Source organism: Sceloporus occidentalis, unplaced genomic scaffold (assembly GCF_023333645.1).
Source record: "Sceloporus occidentalis isolate IW3139 unplaced genomic scaffold, rSceOcc1.0.p SCAF_16, whole genome shotgun sequence".
NCBI lineage: Eukaryota > Metazoa > Chordata > Lepidosauria > Squamata > Phrynosomatidae > Sceloporus > Sceloporus occidentalis.
The window spans coordinates 11,306,659-11,325,201 of NW_028316996.1; the positions used below are offsets into that span (position 1 = coordinate 11,306,659).

Here is an 18,543-nt window from a genome sequence, read left to right on the forward strand (position 1 = left end):
TATTAATAATATTGGAAGCAAGGTTTTAGACAGGCACAAGGCATGAGTGACATATTGCCTTCTGTACATCAGTGTTCCCACTGGCATCATGTCACTTTGCCTGAGGCAAAGAAATGACACATATTAATAATGGAACTGGGATTTTAGACATGCGTATCTCACGAGTGATGCTGATATGCTTATGCAAATGAGTAATGCATTGCAACCTTGTCATAAACAAATGATTGCTAGTTCTTGTGGCGAGCAGTAATATGGGGCCCTGTGCTTTTTAAAGTAGCCATTAGACATCTGGCTTCGTTTACGGATTTTCTTTCCCAGTATGTCCAAGACAATGATTACTTAGATTAGAACATCAGGGCCAAGACACTCAAAGCAGCTCTTACCTACCATATAAGATGAATCACGTAGAAGTCTATACTTACATACCTGACAATCTATTGCTGATTCAAATTATATTATAGCAAAATGATATAACCCCTTCCTACACCTTACTAACATCCTAAATAACTGTAAAAAAATGAACAAAACATTTGTGTCTAAACCTCCATCCTATAATTGCGTATTCCGAGACCTTGTCTGCTTTTTTGCTTTCCAAACATGGCTCCCACATTAACATCAATAATCCGGAGACCTATTGCACATCATGTGTACATGCATGCATTGTACTTTTACCAAGCATAAGTACTATCAGTTTACGTTCTTATTTTGATATTGTTTATTTAGTTTACCATCCCTTCGGTTTTGATATTTTTCTTAGAAGCACAAAGTGTTCCAATGATAATTCAACATGTTGGGTGGATGTAGTTGTATAAATAAATTGCAATAAACTCCTTGCAAGAAGGACTACAGAATGCATTAAATTGCATTTTTTGACCTACTGTTTCTTTAATGTTATATCCCATCTCAACCTGTTGTTTTTTCCTATTACTTGCTTCTCCAGGGCTCCTGATCCTTTAAGCCTAGTTACTTTCTTGTGATGTTCTTGTCTGTTTGTTGCTATTATTCCTAAGCTTTGTCTTATTCTATTTATGTGTGTTCTGTTTGCTCAATTTCTGACTTTTGTTTGGGAGGGGGAATGGGTGTTATATTATTTGGTAATAGCTGCCTAGCCATGCTTTTTGGGGTGTGCTTTTGAACTGACATTTGACCGTTTTCAAAAAAATTGATATGTACCCAATTTGGCTTCCTAGAATGCATGAGCAATCCCATCACCATATAATGCTTTACTAAATCACTATGTTATTTAGAGGTTGCCATGATGCTAAACAAAAAAGACAGGAGTGGAATACTGTATAACTATGATGACAGTCAACACAAAAATTATATGGTGTATAGTTCCCCAATGTATTATTTATTGCAAGTTCTATTTTTAACAAAATGTTTCAAGTCAAGTTTCAGTGACCTGACAGCTACATTTACTAATGCTACATGTGTCAGTTCATAAAGTTAATTGGGCACGCCATAACATCAAACAGAAAGAAATCATAAGTCCCAAAATCATCAAACTGATAAAAGAAATATTAAATGACAGACATAGCGAGTAATAAAATACAAAATCAGTACTTAAAAGGCCTCCAAGTGTAATAGGAATGCAAAATCTGAAAAAAACTTTTTGGGTATATATTTAAAATGATATACATAAGAGACATCCTTAAATAATATGTAAGGATTATTTAATTAAATGTTATTTTAAATAATATTTAGCTTATAATTAAAATATCTACTGTTTTAATTTTACTTAGATTTTCTTGCTTTTCCTTTGGTGACGGCCTTGCCACGAATGAAAAATAGACAAACACTCAAACTGGTGCTTTTACAGAAGAACCCTTTGGGACTGTGGGATTGCTGTCCACAGTTCCTTGTAACCATTACCACAGCCCCTACTTGAATTTGTTACCAGTCCATCTCTTGATATCTGTAAATTATTTCAAACAGTTGTATCTATAAGGGCTAAATCACCAAGCAGTGGCAGCTGTGATTATATAGGTTAATAAAAAACACCTTCTTGTGTTCAAAGGGGGCAGTATAACTCCATCAGCACAGACATCTCACATCCCCTCTTTCTGTGCGTTGCAAGGAAGTCAGTATCCCATTAAAGAATATGCCCTGTCCCCTCACATGGCCACCTAGATGTCCCACACCTATGCAGAAAGGTAAAAGGTGGGGGGGTCCAGTATTGGGCGGGGGTGTCTGTATTTTTGTCCCAGGTTGAAGCATATCCGGGCCTTGGCCAACTAGGAATAGGCCCTGGGTAGCAGGTCCTGTGGGGCGGCAACCCCTTTACTACCAAACTGGGGGCAGGTCGCCCAATTGGGCAGTCAGGGTTCCCAGTTTTCAGCTTTTCAACGGGCCAGTTACAAGACAAATCTCTCCCGCACAGCCCTCACAGCATGCTCTTCCGAGGCACCACATGTTACTCAGGTGCAGTTGGGATGGTAGTCCTGTGTCAGTCCTTGGCCAATGTCGATAAACAACATGGCTGGACCCTCTTCCTCTTGATCTGGAGCTTCTTTAAGCAGTTCCAACAGTTGAGTATCTCCATTGTTTCTAATTTCACTATAAAAAGCCCTGTTGAAACAGCGTGCTGATGAACAAACAATACAAAATATTATAGGTAAAAAATGCTAATTACGAAAACTGCAATTAACCAGCAATTTGTTTCCTTGTTCCTGAGAAAATATTGTGAGATCGAAATTGATTAAAGCATGCAGCACAGTTGAGGAAGGAAATGTAAATGTCATTAGGATTAAAATATCAAGCAGAGGTGAAACGATTTTAATCTCCGTGTAATTATTTAACTTTCTTGTCACCTGCGTTTTTGCCACCACATCATTCCAGCGCAGCCAAATTCTAATCAACTAATAAATCCATATGATTGTTACACCTTTATGCATAGTGGAAATCGGAACAAATTGGCTACTGACAACCGCAGTAAATTGCCGTGAATGAGAGCTGTCAGGAAGCAAGTTGTTTCTGTGCATCTTCGGAATAAGTAAATCCTGTGTCATGTAATTTTTATTTAGCTGTAGTAATTTCTGGTCCAATACAGATAGATTTATGGGAAACGTTATTAGTGTGAAAATATGCATATTTATCTTTAATATGACACTGATTTTGGTTCATATATCTTTCACGGCAAGATGACTTATTTAATGTGCGATATTGCCTTTTTTTGCGGTTGTTTTACCTTCTGAATATCCTGTACATGTGAATGTGTATCATCTCTTTATCTTCTCTGTATAAATGCAAATCAGTTTTGCGGTTTGTAGAAATGCCTTTTTTTTATTGGACTAACTTTAAATGTTAGCCCAATAAAAAGTATTACTGCAAAACTTAGTATTCACTTTTATACCGCTGGACCTACATGACAATCCTCAATATTTTTACAGAAATATGCTTTTTATGAATTTATATAAATATCACTTTAAAAAATGACTTTTTAAAACATTATCTTTTATTTTTTTTTGCATGTCGAACAGTGTCCCATTAATAAATTGTCAACCCCACACCTATGTCCCATGGCAGGCTACCTGAAGCTCTACTTCTTCTGAGGTAGTGGCCTCTTGAGGCGGCTGAGCCACCTACTCATGGAGTGTGGCACCCACCGGATAGCATTAAAAGGGTTGCCAGTGGAATTGAGCAGTTAGTGAGCATGACTAACCACCGCTCCCCTGGTTCGGAGAAAGAGGAGAGTGGCTGGGAGACCCGGATAAGCAGCGCTTCACCCAGAGACTCTCAGTTAAACCCAGTGGTTGCCACCTTATTTTTCTTTTCAAAATCAAAATGTTTACTAAGCATCAGTTATAGGGGGTTTACACACTATGTTCTCCTATTCATAAACATAACCCATTCAAGCTCAAAAAGGTATGGTTTTCAAAACCCAGAACATACTTGAAATAACACAATCAGTAAAATGTTAGGGGGTTAAAATGCAGCCAACAGATGATCTGTGGTTGAGTAACAGCCATCATGGTCTTCAGCCAGCACTGGGAACATACGGATTTTGGGACGTTGCCAGATATTTTGTAGCGCTAGCCAACAACTAGCTCTCAATATGTTTGACAAAAACTCCCATTATCCTCAGACTGCTTTACATATTAGGCCGGTTGAAGATCACAGGAGCTTTAGCTATAAAGGAGAGCCACGCGTCTCACCAAAACTTTATAATACTTATAAAACATCTGTCTCTCAATGTTCTGCCCTTTCTTTGTTTTTATACAGTTATTTTAATGGGTTAAAATGTAATTACATTTTCTGACTTGGAGTGGTGCCTGGTGGGAAATTCATTAGTGATATTATGTATTTATATGTCATATCTGCATGGACACATTGTTGGTTAGTAAAATGTAATTAACCCATTGATTGTCAGATAATGTGCACATGACAATGTTGGCACACATGTGTTTTAAGGAAATATATACTAGAATGGTTGACATTTTGATGTCTTTTGCTTGACTTCTTGGGTTTAATGAGTTATTATACACCTTGCTATTTTAATTTCAAGAGCTTTTTTATTGTTCCATAAATAATTGTTTGAAAAATGAATGTGTTTACTTTTTGTCTTTTCTCCTCAAATAGGAGCCAAGTTTGAAAAAATACACACACATTGTAATATATATATTATATATAATTATTATATAATTATTTTATTTTCTTTTTATATATATTATTTTATTTATATAGCGCAAACAATTTACACAGTTTGTTGGATATAAGGTTTTCTTTTGCATTTTATCTTTTTTTAAATAATTATTTTAGCATAAAAGGAATGACCTTCTTCTCTCCCACAATTTACAAAATACAAGATCTTATACATCATATGAATTAGTCTGCTTTCCTATAAGTCACTTATATGATATTATATATATATATGATATATAATTTAAGATATCTGGTTTCCCTTTAATATAACAACACTTATGTCTGCCAGTTAGGGAAGAAATTTTAAAAAGCATAAATACATATGTATAGCATAAACAATAAACAGTCCTATGGCTAGCAGTTGAATGGGGTCAAATAGCCATATGCTAATTAATTGAGGACCCGAGAGGGCTGCCATCTGTCAAACTGTACTTGGCTTATGGTCATTTTATTTCTATCCCTTCCAGAGGAGGGATGAGCAGCCGTTTCAGTTGCTCGTGTATCCATTGTATTGTTTTGTATCCATTGTATCCATACTATGCAACCACCTAACGCTGTTGGTACAGCTTCACGTTATATGGAAAAAAAAAGGGTCATATGTGCATGAAAAATGAATTTCATATTTTAGACTATAAACCAACGACGAAATAATAAAAATAATAATAATGAATTTAACTGATTCCACTTTTTATTTTGTCTTTAAATAATATATAATGATAATAATAAAATGTATTAAAATAACACTTATCCACAATATTTTCTTTACAGGGAGATAACGGAAAAAATAGCATATAACCTTCAGCCCGTTCTGTGCTTAGAAAAAGACATTGACAAGCACTCTACTGTACATTCGGAAATGGATATGCTTTTTTTTTTATTCTATTTTTGGCCACAGTTGACTGAGTCATGTTGTCTTCAATGCTGTTTCAGTATTTTATTTTTTACCGTGTTAGTGTGTGCAGTTATATTTCTTATATTTTATTTTATAGTGAACTGTGAAATGGCAATAGGAATCTTTATTTTCCCCTCTTTCTAAGGAACTGGTATCTTTTTTTTTTTTCTCAGCATCTTGCAGGTTAGGTTCCCCCTGTTCATTAGATCTTGTGAAAGAAGCCACTTGCTGATTCAAAATGTTTGCTTCTAGATGCCAAGTTGACCTGTCGGCCTTAAGCAAAGAACAGACGCACAAACTGGAGCTGAAACTGGAAGAAGGAGAAGGATGCCTGATCCTTCTGGTGACGCTGACAGCCTCAGCTGCCATCAGTGTTTCTGACCTCTCTGTCAGCTGTTTGGAAGATCAGAAAGTGCGAGAAGAAATTCACAAGCGATACGTACGTAATACCAATTAGCCGTCTTCTGAAAGTATGTTTAGCAGCTAGAGAAATGGGTTCACACACAGACAGACAGGTCTTAAAATCTCCAGAAGCATGTTCACAATAAGTAGAATCTCTGCAATCCAGACATGTGACAAGAATTAGTCCTGGAAATAAATATTGAAATAAATTGCATTAAAATTCTTTGCCGGCAAGGGCTATGTGAATATTTGAAACTGTAAAATATGAAGCAAATACTAAAAAAATATATTTGAATATGATTTCAATAACAAATCACAAAATAGATGTATATTATTTTTTCTAATTCTTTCTTAATTTACCAACTCAGTTTATAGTAATCATTTTTTTTTATGGTTTTAATTGATGTTCCAATTAATAAATTAAATATAATTTATACACATTTATCTGTATATCATATTTTATGTATACGTATTGTGTACATTATAATGATACCGTGATACCTGCATTTTATACTTTTGTTTTTATATGTTATGATATTCCAATAATATTAATAATATAAAAAAATATATAAACAGAAAATATGAAAAATGTTATTTTAGTAATAGTCTCATAAAGGAAAGGATATGTCGTTAAAAAAAAAAGCAATAACGGAACCTTTTGGTCGGACGCCACCAACTCCTGATTTTTTTCTCTCTCCGTAGAACAGTTAGATAATTGTTTCACGGCATCTTTGAACCGTAGCACAGGAATAGGCAATGGCAATTTTATTGGTAAGACAGAGAGGGGAGCTCTTACTCTACAATTTAACAAAACGCGATATCACTAAAAAGTATATCCGCATAAGGGGAGAAGAAAAAAAAACTATTTCCACTTAATATCACAAAGCTTTTATTGTAAAATACTGCCAGGTGTTTAGAAGGCTTCTCTAGACACTCAACCATTAAACCAAACTCTGCCTAACAAAGAGAAGCTTATTTTTCCTTCTAGATTATAAAATATTCCTATTCCCTGACTGGAATCCTTTCAATAATGGAATTTAATAAAGATGTACTTTATCAGGCAGTGCAGATAACATGAAGTGCAAGTACTAATGCTGTACATATTCTTCAAACAGATTAGCTGGATGTGTGCTTCGGTAAATTTATTCACGTTATCTCCATTGAATCAGCTGTCTGCTAATGCTTGTACAACTCACACGCCAACAGCGTTATTATAAATACACTTTAACAGAGGTGACTTAGCACCACTAAGCAATGCCTTTTATTTCCAAAGCTGATGGGAACTGTAGGTACTGTATTTAGAATATTATGGGAAACTGGTACACGTAAGGGGTTAATGCCCTTGGCCTCTTACCGTATCAGACTGTTAATAGGGAACGGTATGGTAAATGAAGGGCACGGCAGACCTGCCCAGGCGTACAGATACCTGCAGTTAAGGCCGTGATGAGATTTTTTTCATTAGAGTCGTACAAGGAGATAATGTTAATGACTTCAGTCACACAGAGGTGGTGCCGCATTTCAGAGCCATAGATTTCATTTCATAGGTCAACGTCTCAATCCCAGGATTTCAGGCTTCAGCCAGAAAAACGCAAAAACACGTCTGTCATATTTATCAAGCAGTTGTAAATGCAGGGTATGTACTGCCTGAAGTCTTCACGGCTAATAATTAATATTATTAATAATAATATATATATATTACATGTTTTCATAAACTGTGTGAGGGTACATATCATGTGATATGTATATGGTGCACATACACACACAGACAGATATATATATATATATATATATGTGTGTATGTATATGTATACTTACATTTATGCTATATATATGATATTATATATAAATATTTTTAATCCCACTATAAGATTATGTATGGTATTACACATAAATAACCATATAAAATCTTTTCTGAAAGTGACAATAACTTCTAGATGATAGATTATTGAAGTCAAATTACATTCTGATTCTTTTAGAATCGATTATAATAGCCACATTATATGTACAGTATATATATATATTATACCTAGTGTGCTTAATTGGATGATTTATTTCTGTTGGTAATGTTGTAGCGATTAAATAGATTTCCATTGGAGCTTTCCATAAGACTTTTTACGTCTTATATATTTTTAAGGCAAAACATACCTTAATATAGGCAAGCTTTTATATGCCTTGGAAAGATTAGTGTTTCCAGTGTTATTCACTGATGTAGGTATAATGATTTGGTGGGTATTTATTTCTGTGGGAGTGCCTTTGCTGTTTTTAAATATTACAGGATACATGAGTTTTATTAGATTTATAGAGTTTCATGGATGTGCATTAAAGATAATGCATTAATTAACTTGTTCGACATAGATAGCATAGTTAGGTTCAAGCTGTTGGATGAATGCAGCAGCTTAGTCGAGGCCCTTGTCAGACTTCCACTTTTATTTTATTGCAGGCACTTATGTGTAAGGGACAGTTTGAAAATAGTAAAAAGAGACAGAGGAAGCCAATAGACTTCTTAAACACATATGTTTGGGGACCACCTTGGATGAGCTATAGATAAGATGCGTCAGATCTCATTCCAAGCTGTCAGCCGTTAAGAATACTCAGCAAGTTCCACCAGTACTTTAAATTTTAATTGTGTTTAACGGCTTATCCTGCATCTCCACTGAGCTCAATTTACATAGTAGACTCTTTCTGATCTTGTGGAGTGGATAGAGTACAAATATTTTGGCATGTTTGTAAACTTAATGGATTGTAAGCTCACAAGAGCAGGGCCATTGTCTCCTTCTGTAAAATAATGTCTTAACATGCATTAATGTTATTATTAAATTGTAACATGTCAGTTTTCATGAGATCTTTGCATTCTTTCTAGTAGTAGATGACACACCAGTAGTTTTTTAATCGATGATGATCATTATCGTTATGGGTTGTTGTCAGTAACAGGGAAGTCTAATGGTCAGTTGGTGGGCTGCCCTAGAGACAGGGGGCCTAATGGCCCTTTGTTAAAAATTTTGGACTGCAGAAACACAGCAGGGTCAAGTTACGTGACCCCGCGCTGAAAGCGAGGCTGCTCACACAATGTAAATGCAATCAGAGAGAAATGTGCCAGTGGGTTCACTGTTTGGAATCTTGTTGCTGACCTGTGCTTCTGCGTGGACTATGCTTGCTGCCTGCCTCTGACCCTTGCGTGTGACCCCGACTATCCATTTGCCTAGCTCTCTGTTTATATTGAACTATGCCGGGACCTACTGTCTACCAGATTCCTCTTATTGTGTTGGACTGGCATATTCTGGGTTCCACTGTGCCCATTGCTTATGCCTTGCTGGCCTCTCCCGCCATATTGCTGCATTTATTGATTGGTTCGTTCTCCAAAGGGCATCCTGCTTCAATTTTGCATTGCGGATCCTTCCCTATCTATTGCCACCCGGCTACAATGGTAGTGAGAAAAGAGGAGTTAATCTTGCTATTAAGGGTATAGCTAGGTGATCTAAACTCAAGTTTAATTACTTGTTGTGATTTCTGTCATTCTTTTAGAGTATATCTTAGAATATGTGCCATTAAGAAATGTGGGATAGAATTATTGGTGAATGAATGCCAGTTCACCAAATATCACCCCATTCATCCATATGGGTTATTCTATGTTGCTGCCCCTTTAAGTATGCCCAAGCATTTACCAGTCCTAGAACCCTCAATATTAGCAATCATTTGCCACCTTTTTCCCATTCTATGTATTTTACAAAAACATAAAACATGATTGAAAACAATTTCATGATAACTAATCCACTAAAATGCATAAAAAGGTTTGTAAAAATAATTATTGAAGTGTTTGGAGTGGTTTCAAAATAAATAGATGTTCCAGATGAAAGGAGCTTATGAAATTGTTGTCAAACCTCTTTTTTTTTTTATTATAAATATAAAAATACACTACATCATTGATGCACTACAGATTAAGTACAGGTAGTCATTTGAAAATGAATTTCATTTATTTCTAACAGACACTTGTACCGGTCACCCAGGACACCTTTGTTGTGCGTATTTATACTGCGAGTCCACCTCTATTATAATTGCTATATTTTGTTCCCTGGCCAGTAACGCATAGATATTGTACTAAAGAGCAGAAATAGATGGCTATGCCTCTTACAATAATTACACAATTGCCATCATTTGTATTGATTGATCGCATTATCTGTTGGTTTTTTTGTACTCGTCATCATTCAATATCTCCTCTGTAAATGATAATCATACCACTGCCAAAATAGAATTTATTTATATCTGCCTTTTTTTTTTTTTTTGTATTCTTAAACCTTCGAGCTTGTTTATCCAGAGGCAGCTAATGAGCTCACCCTAAATCCTGAATCGAAAGGCCCTGGGAAAATGACAGTATTAGAGCCATTTGCCAGTCCCTCGATGAACAACAGAGCCCTACAAATTAAATGGACATTATACCCTGAACCATTAATGTAAAACTGCCGAAAAAAATTACTAATGCTTTTTTTTTTTTAAGGAAGGAAAAACGTCCATTAACGGTTAGCAGACCAAGCAAGATTGTATGACCTTTTCAAACGGGTGTGTTGAACCCTTAGTTCTCCTTGTCACAGTTTAAAAACCATAGGAGCTAGTTTAGAAAAGAAGCTGTTAGCATTCGATTTCTATTATGACATTTCACAGTCATCCGATTTAATGTCCCTTGACCGGATTGTCCACTGCGAGACGATGGGCTTGAAATGTTATTTAGAGCATTGATAAAAGGTGAGCGCCTCTAAGATGACAGCAAGTCATAAGGCTGGTGGTGTGACATTAATTTTCTCCATAACAGAGATGGAATAAGACGTCACAGTGACAAGCTGTCAATCAGCTGTGTCCCCTCTGCGGATCTCAGTGCCATAGGATAGGGTATTGCATCTCGCGTAATGGGGCTGAGCTGAGACTCTTTTCCTGACAGCTGCGGCAACCATACAGAAAATATATTATACAGCCTTTCATTAAAAAAAAATAAAGAGGGCTCATCTCTGGAGCATTTCAATTTTTTTTCTGTCTTTAGAAGGTAGAGCAAATTCACAGCAAATGATAGATTCATCTGCAGTAGTCTTATTTTCTAGTTTCTTGAAAAAACACAATTTTTTTTTTAAAGACAATATTCATAAATAACACATCAACATTTCTGGTAACAAATTGCTTTGTAAAGTTGAGTATTTATGATAATCTAGCATTTCTATTTACTTATTACAAAGCTGAGGGTTTATTATAGAAGCTTGCTCCATGCCGAAATATACTTAACATGTATTTATTTTTATATATAACGCTAAATTCCAGCTCCAAAACCAGAGCAGTCTTGTAATATTTGTTTTAACATCAGCAATAAAAACAGATTTTTGTCATTTGAAGTTTTGCATTTATTTCAATACATTTTTTACTCACGTGAAGGCATTTGACATATTGTTGAAATTTCTTATTTAAACTCTTCATTAACCACTGTTGCAAATAAAAATAATAATTGCCGTACCTAGAACAAGCATCCATCGTGTCACTTGCCTCAAAACAAGTACTGTATATATATAGAGAGAGAGAGAGAGACTATTTTATATTAGAAAATGTAGAAGGCTATTGCAATATGCATAGGAAAAAAGCAAATTCCTTATAATAGTTGAATATTTGTTATTTACGAGGCTGTGTTGCTTAACGCAACTTCTTTACACAACTTTGGGGGGAAATTCTTTTGAGACGTCAGGCATTCGACAACTTAGAGTTCTATAAAACCTTTTAGGTGTTTTTTTTTGGGGGGAGCATGAGAATTTAATTCATACATGCAGTAATAATTTTAAGAAAGGACTGTTCCTGGGTTAACCCCTTTGCAGCGATGAATGTACTAGTTTGTCACAGAATTCCAGCAGTTGGCACCTGAGGACGTACTAGTATGTCCCGTCGCTTTAAACATTATCAGGGATTTAGCCTGGTCACCCGTTCAATTTAGCAGATAGCTTATAACCAGCCCCATCTTCTGCGATTGTCCATCATTTTTAGGAAACAAAATTGTCTATCATGAAGCAAGAACAGGTGCCCATTTTAATAGTGGGACAATGGCAAAGACACAAACAGGTAACGTTTTACTAATTGGGCGTTACCCAGGTATAGCATATGCAAACCATTGAAAAGCTCTATGCCTGTTTAATATTTTGAGGTACACTCTTAAATAAATCATATCATGCCTTCAGGTTTGACACTCATGTTGCTATGATACATTAAATCCATAAAGAATAGTGATAAAATATATTTCACATGGCTTTTGGCTACTATAAAATATTTTTCAAATGTGGGTGTGAATGGGTTTTAACCACACAGAAAATAAAACAAAAACTTTGTATTTTAGTGGCAAAAAAACACTTTGATCAGGAATTTGACATCTGACAGCCTGGTCCCCCCTCTTCTAGCTGAGGCCAAAATGTATGTCCAGCTCAGCAGGTAAATGTGAGAGCTCAAAATTAGCTCTTTAACATTATAGGGATTTAAATGCCCAAACGTCCCCGATCAGGTTTAAGCAGGTACTCTGCTTCAGGTTCCCTGCTTCTTGATTACCTAATTTTTCATTGTTCTGTACACAGTATGGCACCTTATCCAATTCACCATTCTGTAAAAGATGCCCAATGGTCATTCCTATCTGCCTCTGGGCCTATTAGCTGATTTATCATTTTTATATTAATCGCTGAAAACTGTAGACATTTACCTAGTTTAAACAATACATTATTCATATTAATACATACATTTATCAAGAACCAACATATTGTGAAACGAAGACGCAAAGAAACTTTTGTACCAGAATGAATCACAATTGATACATAAAGTATTAATGGCTTTGTTTCTGATAACATACAGTAAAGGTTACTGTATATAAGAGACAAAATCTTACGTGTGGGCTCTTGAGAAAGGTGTGTTTTTCAGGAAAACAATTAAATATAATATTTCTATTTTTGCTACAAACCTTTGGCTATACAGTAGTCTTAGGGAACTCAGGGATATAACCTGGTATATGGTCTAGCTGTGAAGTGGAACATCTCAAAACAACACACGTTGATCTGATTGGCTGTTAATATTTATTATTGGCCATAACCAACATTTTCCTCTTTCAAATAAGTCACTATTCTTGATAAAGTGTGTAGTAAATCATAGACCTGCCATTCCAGGACCTCTTCTCAATGGTACGTATCCCCTGATGGATGCCGTGTAGAACACACCTTTCTCAAACCTGCATCTCTGCCTAGAACAGCTCTACAAATAAAATGTGCACATCCCTGTCCCTGTCAGAATATTCAGAGGATGTATTGGACTAAGTATCAGTCCAAGTAGCTTACACATGAGTTCAGAGACAAATGCAAATTCCATTTCATCCACCAAGACTAATAGTCCTTCTTTCAAAATTTGTAGTACAGTGCTAGGTCCTCGCTAGAGCCTAGAAAGACTAACTAGCCTCATCTAAACCAGTAATAAATCCATTCCCTACAAATTGAAAGCATTACTACAAAGGCACAATAAGGCGACTATAGGCAATCAGCTCCTAAAACATTGGACTTTGTTTTAGAGAGCCTGTTGCAACTTCAGACAGAAGTGTATCTAGGGATAGTACCATAGTATCAAAATGGAACTCAAAGCAAAGATGATCTCATTTAAAGGATCTAAATTGGCACTATATGAAGGCAAACCCCCCACCCCTCATCTGTGTTAATCTGAGGACTTCATGGCTTTGCACGGACACTTGGTTTGTGATGTTGTTTTTCATTTTAATTTTGTTATATATTAAAGATATTTGTTATGATCTTAATTTCCACCTGCCAAATAGTCCCTTGGATCAAACTTTTTGACGTTAATATTTGTCTATAAAATTGTCTATAAAGAAGTAAGAACAGGTGCCCATTTTAATGGTGGGATGATGACAAAGACACAAACAGGTAACGTTCTACTTCAGGTATAGAGTATGCAAACCATTGAAAAGCTTTTAATATTTAAAATGTAATATTTTGAGGTACACTCATGTTGCTATGATACATTAGATCCTTAAATAATAGTAATAAAATATATTTCACATAGCTTTTGGCTACCATAATATATTTTCAAATAACACCCTGCAGTATATATGGGTTTTACCACATAGAAAATAAAACACAGCTTAAGCAGGTAGTCATGTCATAAATACTTTGTATTTTAGTTGCAAAAACACTTTGATCAAGAATTTGACATCGTACATTATTCCATCAACGTACACCAAGATAGAGATTCTGGAATAAAACTGATGTATTTTCAGCTCGCATTAAACATTTCAGAGCTATTCATTTTAACACTTTTCAAAGTTGATTTGTGAATACGTTAACTAAAGAAAATATGCCATATCTAAAGTGACATAGGAATATCAAGAAAGTCCTGATTGGATCTATAAAATAAATCATAAAATAACTGTAAATACAAATATGGACTTTCAATCAATCTGTACCTATGTGGGTTGGGGTTCCATGATTGAAAACTACATGACCATTGTTAGACAATTAGCTATCTCTGCAACGCATGCCATGCGTTATTTATTTTTTCTCCCTTGGAACATGTTATTGTGCATGTTAAATCAGAGTTACATATGGCTATATTATGGGGCAAATAAACACAATGTATTACTTTTCAAAAAAGGAAAAAGCCATTTCAGTGCTGCTTGTGTGAAGAATGGGGGACCATCACAGGGGCTTCAGGGATCTAAAAGAAATAAGGGCTTTCTTTCTTTGTCAAGCTACAGAAAGAAATTATTTGTGAAACAATTAGAACTTTAGAGAGAAAAAGTGTGACTGAAAAAGTTATTTTAAGGGGTAAAAGTACAACAAAGGGGAAAAAAAACAAACATGACAAAATTAGTATATGTTGCCTTTCATTGGAATGTGTATTGTTGCCCCGTGCTGCTTTCACAAACTCTGATGTAAGTCCTTTGAGCTGGATCATACAGCAACAAATTAATTTTCAAGGGATTGACCTGGATATGAACTACTCTAAATCCTTTGATGTTACAGTAGGCACTTGGGGAGATTGTAAGACAACAGAAACCAATGGATCATAAACGTCTCTTCCTATTAACTCCATGCTTGTCACAAAGCTGACTGTGTTTCAAGCTTCAAGAAAAACAAGAGTGCAACTAAAACTGTATTAAGCACTGTATACTTATGAACTCAAGGGGACAGACAGCACGGAATTTAATGAACACTTGTCCTTATAAAGAAGATGTATCCATGCTAGTTTTGGAATGCAGATGACAAAAGGGAAATAAGATATTAGGTATCTTTATTCTGTTGCCTCCAGTTCTTTAAGAACAAATAATTTGTTTGTTTCATTACATTTTTTGTATTTCTGTGCTGTCCAAACTACATAAGTGTGAACTTTCTCCACTCTACCCGTTGTTTTATTCAGTGTGTACATACTTTAGATCTTTTATTTTACTTTAACCTAAGCTGTAACATGAATACTCACCTTTCCATGATCCTTAGGCACTCTTTGGTGTCTGCCCTCATGACCTGGAAGCCTCCAGGAACTCACAGCACTGCAACAATGGTGTTGCATGCAATGTAGCTTGCAACATCATCTTGTAAACACTGAGGCCACACATTGGCAAAATGGCTGCAATTTGTGACGTTCGTTTTTGCTATATATCTGGCTTCATGCAAGGGGCATGTGATGTCACCAGCCACATAGATTTGGGATAGTTTTACGTCCCATTCTCTGTAATTGTACAGAATTTTTGAGTTTGTACCGTCAAAACTTTTTCCATGTCTTGAAACATAGGAACATAGAAATTTTCCGGCTATAACAACCATTTAGCCCACTAGTCAGCCCAATTTCCCAAATATAAAGACCTTAATCAGTACTTGATCTTAGATTAGGGATAGCTTTATGTCTATCCCATGAATGTTTACATTATCTCAGTGTATTATCCTATACCATTTAACTACAACCCTCCTGGAAAAGTAAAACTTCCTCACATTACATTAAAACATCTGAGCCTCTAGTTTTACATTAGGACCTCCAATTCTAACATTTCTCCTCTTTTGAAACAAACTTTCCTCTTATACTTTGTTAAACCCCTTTAAGTATTTAAACATGTTTTTATTCCATCTCTCTTCTGTCCTCCAAGCTATACACATTGAGATCCCTTAGTCTTTCCTGCAAACCCTTAACCATATTGCTAGCCCTCCTCTGAATGTCCTTCTGGAGATGGAGTCTCCAGAACTGTCCACAATACTAGGTGAGGTCTGACCAGAGTTATGTAAACAAGATCAAACCACCTCCCTCTTCCTGATACAAATGCCTCTAGCTATACAACTAGTTTCTTGCTTTTTTCGACACTTTATTTCATTGCCTGCTAACCTTTAAATCCTCAGAAATAAATACTCGCAAGCCCCACTCTTCTGTTGCCCCTATTGATATGTTATATTTGGGGATTTTTATGCCTCAAGTTTTCTGATTGCTCCATCCCTTTCCAGAAGGAAATAAGATCACTCGTGAAACACAAGTATGACCAGGAGGATACAAAAGAAATACGATTTAGAATAAAATAGAATTTTATTTTCCTTAAAAATAAATTTACCACTAATAAAAACCAATAATGATCTTAACTATGTGTCGATTACCAAACAAAATACCAGTCCTTTATGTAAAAAAAAAAAAAAAAAGGTTTTTTGGGTTTTTTTTATTAATGACCCATTCAATTAGAATATGATTTCCCCCTAACTATTTTTCCAACTGGACCAAAAGCTATTTTTGGAAAAGTGGATAATTTAAAAATGTTATTAACCCCAAGTATTTTACCCAAATTAACTCAAATGAGTGAAGTTTATTTCCTAACAAATTTACAGATGCAAGAACTATGAGATTTGTACTTTTTTACTCTAAAAATAAAGTTTAATTAATTTTATTACTGGGGTAAAGCATGTAGATTATTATTATTATCATTTTGTATTTACTCCCTTCAATGCCTTTGTAGTGTCTAATATTTGGGCAAAATCATTTGAAGACAAAATGTTTGAAGACAAACATTGACACTAGAAACTAAAAAAAAACAAAAAAAAACTTAATGTACCTAGATACTATATTAATTTCTTCAATATCTAAACATTTTTATATGGGCATTATAGTGTTGCCCTTAAATGGATTTGGGTGAGCAATGTTTTCTTTGTGACGCTGTTTTTTTATTTTGTTATTTTATCTATATAATTTATTTTTTTATGTTTGTTAATTAATTACACTGGTCCTTTTGAGCGTGGGTTGTATACATAATAATATGGCTGACATAAAATACTTGCATTGGTTTTAGGTTTTAACCTCTAATTTGTATGCCCTTTATGAGATATGTTATTTCGGTGTGGTGAACATTTATTTATACAGTTAATTTGCGGCGAGGGCTGTATACCTGTTGCTATGGACATGAGTCAGGTTACCATAGTTATCTGCAAATAATGTTCTTTAGGAGAAATGTCCAGCTGCCTTTTTTAGGGAAGACAGTGTACTGTTGACTTACATTACTCTTGAAGATAACACATCTTCTTAATCCTAATAAAACACGTCAAGAGAAGAATTTTATCTTTTCTATCTCATCGGTATTCGACATGAGTATCCATGGACCCACAAGAGGTGGTCACGGAGCATTGGAAGGGGCAGAGCATGGTCCAGCTTATGTCCAGATAACCTATCTGATGGGGATTTGAGTGCAATCACAAGGGTGTTTTTGCAAGGTAGATGATTGAGATAGATAGATAGATAGATAGATAGATAGATAGATAGATAGATAGATAGATAGATAGATTGCAAAACTATAGATAAAACCAGCATTCTTTTAACCACCTTTAGAGATAGGGCTTGACAAATACACAAATGTGGAAAGACTGGAAGTTATAAACATATGCAAATGTTAAGATAAAAGGTGTTAAAGAAGCCATATCAAAATTGTCAAAGCTTTCGATAATGTGCCCTACCCCTTTAAATACTATAGGCCTGCTGTGCTTTAATGTCCATGTTATGTGGATGTGAAAAGATTGAAAGTTAATAGGGCTCATAAATATGTTTTTATATAAACAAATGTGATAGTAAAAGACATGCAGGAATGAACTTATCTTAATAATTTCTCATCTTTACGTACCAAGGTCATATCTTTATTGTAAACAGAGAAAAGTCACTTGGGGCATATAAAGTTAATATCATAGTCTGCTCCGACTGTCAGTTTTCTTGTATTATTAATAAAAACACGGGCTGCTCTTTACATCCATAACATTTTTATAGGTAATTTTACGATACAAAACTACTATTTTCATTGGCACAATGGCATACTTAAGATATTATGATCCAGCTACAAATGCAAGCACAGGAATACTAATTGTAGTTATTCTGCCTTGAAACTCTTGCTAATGTATTCAATGCACCCACGTGGCAGTGTAAAAAAATGACTGTACAATAATACGGCATGTTAAATAATAATTCTTAATCTCCCTTGTTCTGTTGGGTAGGGCCAAGGTCTTTATGTAACTCAGTAATAGGATCATATTAGACATCCCTGCTATACAATGTTCCTTGAGACAGACACATGTACATTTTAGGATACCAGATTT

At 35.2% G+C, this 18,543-nt stretch overlaps 1 protein-coding gene across 1 annotated transcript in view; it reads left to right on the forward strand.

Annotated features, from left to right (window-relative positions):
* Positions 1-18,543, forward strand: part of LOC149303034 (multiple C2 and transmembrane domain-containing protein 1-like) — a 196,687-nt gene that overhangs the window by 37,869 nt on the left and 140,275 nt on the right. Inside the window, exon 8 of the mRNA XM_089481753.1 lies at positions 5,786-5,972. Coding sequence (XP_089337879.1) covers positions 5,786-5,972 — 187 coding nt within the window. The remainder of the gene's footprint in view (positions 1-5,785; positions 5,973-18,543) is intronic.